Raw genomic sequence first — 4,920 nt, forward strand, 5'->3', positions numbered from 1 at the left:
CCCCCCCCCCCCCCAGCGGGTTTCCTGGCTGCAGAACCTTCCAGAAACTCTCAGCTCCTCCTCCTCCTCTCCCCACACCTGTGGCTGCCCAGCCTCAGGCAACATCGACGGCTCCAGGGCTCGCCCCGTCCAGAAGGCCACTCTACCCTCCTGCCCTCCTCCCCCGGGCAGGGGTAGCCTTCGCCTGCGTCCGCCTCCCTAGCCAGGCTCCCTGCGGGCAGGCCCGGCCTCGCAGGTGGGTGAGCCCAGCTGAGCGGGGGTGGGAGCGGCCCGACCCCCGACCCCCCGGGAGAGGGCAGAGGAGCACCCAGGCCGGTGGACTCCAGCCTCAGAGCCCGCAGACCACGCGCGCTCACCCCTGCCACGCAGCTTCTGCCGGAGGGCCGGGGCGGGGCCGCACGTGAGGCAGGGGCCACGTGAGTGGGCGGAGCCGGTCTGACGCATGCGTGGTGCGGGCGCGGCGTCCCTGGCGCGTGGTTGCGTCCCTGCGGCTGCGCTCATGGCGTCCTGCGGCCCGGAGGCTGCGCTCGGGGGGTGCAGGTGAGGAAGGGGGGGCGCTGGAGGGGTCAGGCGGAAGGCCTCTGCTCAGGGGTGCGGGGCTGGGGACCCGAGCTGCAGGTCCCCATCCGGCGGGACGGCCCGGGGCAGGGCACCCTGTGCAGGCCTCGTGGGGGGGTGGCGGGCCAAGGGGGTCCCTGCCCAGCAGCAGCCCCCACCGCGCCCGGCGGCCCCCAGAGAAGACCGTGAAGGCCCCTGGGTCCCGGTAGGCTTTTCTGGGGTTCACGGAGCTCCACGCTCTTGCCTGTCCTGGGCAGTGGCTCGTCCCCATCCAGCGTCCCAGGCTGCAGCGAGGACTGCGGTCAGGCCGCCTGCCTGGTCAGGGCGCCCCGCGAGCGCCCCGGCTCCGGCTCCAGCCTTGGCCTCCCGAGGAACGTGCTCAGCGAGAGGGAGCGCAGGTGGGTGGAGGACGGTCCTGGGCTTGCCGGGGCCTTGGGGTGGGGGCGGCCGCGGACATCAGACATCAGACTGGTGACGTGGGTGTGGGCAGTGGACCAGGGATGTGGGGGCCGTGCAGTCAGCGGGCAGTTAGCATGCGGCAAGGAAACCCAAGGGAGGGGCTTCCCAGGGCCCACCCGGGCAGCCCCCTCTCTGACCCCAGTCCTGGGCAGCTCAAGGGTGTGCCTCTGGGGTCTCTAGTAGGGGTGGTCCAGGCACGGGCTGGCCAGAGCTGGTACAAAGATCTGGGTAGCCTGTGGCCCACAACCTTGAGGGGTTACCTTGAGGGGTCACCTTGTTCCGAGAGCCACCCAGGGGTGAGCCCGGGGTCCCTCTGAGGGGAGAGCCCGTGGCCGTGGTCAAGGCCGGGTGGGCTGCTGGCCAAGGCCGGGTGGGCTGCTGGACATGTGGCTTGTCTGGAAGCAGGAAGAGGATCTCGGTGAGCTGCGAGCGCCTGCGGGCCCTGCTGCCCCGTTTTGACGGCCGGCGGGAGGACATGGCCTCAGTGCTGGAGATGTCCGTGCAGTTCCTTCGGCTCGCCGGCACCCTGCTTCCCAGCCAGGAGCCGCACACTGTGAGTGGCGTTCGGCCCGGGGCCACACTGCGCGGAGGAGCTGCCGGAGGACATCTCGCCCCCGGGGGGCAGCCAGGGTGGCTGTGATGGCGGTGGGGCGGTGTTCTCTGTTTGTGCCGGTGCCAGCTGTCCGGGCACCGTCTCCCCCAGCGAGGTGGGAGCCCCCGGGAACAAGCTTGGTCCCCGCTTCAGTCCCTGATGTCTCCTCGTCCACCGTTCTGCTCTTCCGGGCCGTGGTCTGCGCTCAGGCTGAGCCTCTCAGATCCCCGCAGGGCAGCCTGTGACGACCCATGGCCTGTGTTTCCTGCGTGTGTGTGTGTGTGTGTTGCTTGGCTGTTGTCATTTACAAGGCTTGTTTCCATTGTAGGTTCTGGGTCCGTCCAGGGAGGCATGGAGCGAGTGGCAGACGGACGTTCTGCCGCAGGCCCTGTTGCGTGCGGGCGCAGCAGGGTCCCCAGACCGTGGCGCAGGAGCCTCCGGCCTGACTGTGTTAGTGTCCTCTGGGGGCTGGGGGGCCCATGGGGGCAGCAGGTGCAGACCGTTCAGGATCTCCCTCTGTCTTCTGTCACCTAGGCCATCAGTTCCTGTGAGCTGTGGGACCGCAGGCGCAGGTGAGGATGAAGCCCCGCCGGGGGCGGCCGAGGTGGTGGAGCGGCCGCCAGTCCTCCCTGGTAAGCGAGAGTGGGTCGCAGTGTGGATGGGTTTGGTGTCCTCGCCAGGGGACAGGCCTGGGCTGCAGGATGGCTTCTGAGCCCCGGGCACGGCGGGGTCCTTTTCTCAACGAAGTTGGGCACCTACCGTGGTTTCATCATGGCACACCCACGTGTCGGGGTGAACCTCGGGGACCCCACGCTGCTCGCAGCTGCGACAAACAGGTTCACGGACGCCACCGAGAGCCGGGGTGCGGCCGAGGTGCCCGGCTTCTCGGCTGCGGGCTTTCCTTCATCCACCCTGTTGTCCTCCTTTTTTGGGGCACAGCGTCCACGCTCTTGCTCCCTGAGGACAGGCCCCCGCTCCTCGGGCCTCTGGGGGCCCCTGGGTCCCGTCCTCGTGCCTGCTACTGGCCACTGCCGTGCCCGGCTCTCTCGAGCAGCCCCCACACAGCCTGGGCTTCTTGGCGCCCTCGTGATCCTGTGTTCTGGAGCCGTGTGAGTCACAGGCTGCACGGGGAGGGCATCTGTCCTCTGTTACTGTGCAACCGCGCACGCAGGGCATTTCCGATGACTGCGTCTGGCTTGTGCTGGACCCCGCAGCCCGGCCGTCTGTCACTCCTTGGGTGTGAAAGACCGCGGGGGGTTTAGGCCCCATGCACTTGACTGCCTTGGGAGCCAAGGCTGCGCTTTCTGATTGCCGGAATGTGCCCATGGAGTGGGGGAGGGGACCGCCTGTCACAGGGGCTGGCGGCCGAGCTGGGGCCTCGGGGGAACTCTGGGAGCCGAGGGCAGGCGTGAGGGTGCAGAGGTCACGCGGCAGGGAGCGAGACCCGAGGGTGGAGGCTGGGGTAGGGACTGTGGGCAGCTGGGGCAGGGTTCCGGATCTGAGCTCTAAGGGCTGAGCTGAGGCCAAGCCGGCGTCTCCTCTGAGCAGCTTCCCTGACCCCAGTTGCCCAGCACCGCGGCCTCAGGTGTCTATCTCTGGGTCATTTGTCTGCCTCCTGCTTCTGAGCTCTCCTGTCACTGTGCCGGGGACTGTGGACGCAGGCTGAGGGCTTGCGGGGAGGCCACCCTATACCTCCCTTCTGTCGTAGAGCCCTACAGCCTGCTGTCCCAGCCCCCAGGCCCAAGTGCTCCCCAGGCCCTGAGGCCGCCCCCGCTCTGGCCTCCCGGCGCGTGGCAGCCGCCTTCCCCGCTGGTGAGTGCAGAGGCTCAGAGCTGCCTGGGCCGGGCGGGGCCCCCGGCGGACGGGGCCGACCCTGTCGGGACGCTGGACACCAGGTGGGTGCCCCGGTGGGTCTTCGCAGCAGCCGGTACTCTGCCCGCCCCCGCCCCGGGGACGTCTGTCCCCCCGCCCCCCCCCCCCGCCCCCCTTGCTCTCTGTGCCTGGGCCGCAGCTGGCTTACCCGGGCCCGTTTAAGCCAGACGCCGCAGTGTGGCTTTCTGACGCGTGTCCAAAAACGTTGTCGTGTTTCTAGCCGGTCTGTGTTTTGGCTGATAGTAAACGAGTTTGTGTTTTGCGAGCGTGCACCAGCTGGGGCGTGGGAAGGGAGTGCGGCAGAGGCTGGAGGGAAACCAGCAGAAGCGGGTGGCGGGAGGGGCCGTCTGTCCTTGGTTCGGTCTGGTGGGGAGGGAGGGGCACACTGTTCAACCTGAGCCTGAAGCCACCTTTGCACTTTGGTCTTGAGCTTTAAGGAGTTGGGCTCAGCTGGTGTCACTCACGATGGTGTCTTCTGATCCCACGCAGGCCCGTGTTGGGATGTGATGCAGAAGAAGGGGTGTCCTGCTTGCTGAACACTGGTCCCGACTGGTGTCTGGGTGAGTGGGGGTGTGCCTGGGTCACGCCTCAGGGTCTTAGCCAGTCTGGGTGAGGGGCGGGGCCGGTGGCTGGGATGCACGGGGAGGTGTGAGTGGGCTCACCTTGCTGTGTGCTACCGAGGTTCTGCTGTCTGTGTCTGGGCCTGTTTTCTCTGTGCTGCTGGTCGTCGAGGTCCCAGGGGTGGGGAGCACGAGGTGGCGCATGCACATGGAGCGCCTGTGTGAGCGTGGCGTATGGGGCCAGCGGTGGGTCTCCCGCCGCTCAGGGTCTGTGTGTTCCCTCCCCCTAAGCATCCTTGCGAGGGCATCAGGACGGGAGAGCAGGACGTCTGTGAGATGCCATGTGGGACATGGTTTCCCGTGAGAGCATGGCTGTGCTCTCACGGGTCCTCGTAGGTCTCGAGCACGGCCAGCAGGAGTGGATTCGTCTACCTGTTGAGGCACTCGGGAGTCGAGGGTTTCCAAGACGGGCAGGACAGAGAGGGTGGTCTCTTCTGCACCTTGGTCTCGCCGTGTCGGCCGCGGTACCTAGACTGATGCGTCCGCTCTGCTTCCAGGGTCCGTGGAGGGCAGAGGGGCCCGTGCCCCTTCTTGGAGCGCGGTCCGGAGCAGCCTGCTGGACGGGGCCGAGCCGGGCTTCCCAGCGGACCCCGAGCCCGGCCTCCACGAGTTCCCGGATGGCCCCCTGGAGCCATGGGGCTCGGAGGTGGGCTGCCCCAGCCTGGCCCTGGCCCTGCGGGAGGAGGTGGACAGTATCTTCCCCGACTTCTTCCCCTGCTAGGCCCGTGTCGCACGTGTCCATGTCGGGTGCCTTGTGGCTTATTTTGGGCTCGGGAGGCAGCTGTGCTGAGCTGTGGCCAGGCTGGCGGGCCACGGCCG

The 4,920-nt window shown here is 68.3% G+C and overlaps 1 protein-coding gene across 1 annotated transcript; it reads left to right on the forward strand.

The window, feature by feature from the left end:
• The first annotated feature begins 1,376 nt into the window (after window positions 1–1,376).
• On the forward strand, window positions 1,377–4,920 carry SOHLH1 (spermatogenesis and oogenesis specific basic helix-loop-helix 1). Its single transcript, XM_059412140.1, has 6 exons — window positions 1,377–1,570; window positions 1,938–2,059; window positions 2,144–2,241; window positions 3,318–3,504; window positions 3,971–4,041; window positions 4,599–4,920. The coding sequence occupies exons 1-6, from the start codon at window positions 1,493–1,495 to the stop codon at window positions 4,820–4,822; spliced, it is 780 nt and encodes a 259-aa protein (XP_059268123.1). The 5' UTR covers window positions 1,377–1,492; the 3' UTR covers window positions 4,823–4,920.

This window comes from Mustela nigripes, chromosome 9, assembly GCF_022355385.1.
Source record: "Mustela nigripes isolate SB6536 chromosome 9, MUSNIG.SB6536, whole genome shotgun sequence".
Classification (NCBI taxonomy): Eukaryota; Metazoa; Chordata; class Mammalia; order Carnivora; family Mustelidae; genus Mustela; species Mustela nigripes.

Bases quoted from the DNA above. Each gene is read 5' to 3' on its own strand.
- SOHLH1 (XM_059412140.1), top strand. From the start codon at position 1,493: ATGGCCTCAGTGCTGGAGATGTCCGTGCAGTTCCTTCGGCTCGCCGGC. The intron at 3,505-3,970 runs GTGGGTGCCCCG...GATCCCACGCAG, and splicing joins GTCGGGACGCTGGACACCAG to GCCCGTGTTGGGATGTGATG. The intron at 4,042-4,598 runs GTGAGTGGGGGT...CTCTGCTTCCAG, and splicing joins TGGTCCCGACTGGTGTCTGG to GGTCCGTGGAGGGCAGAGGG.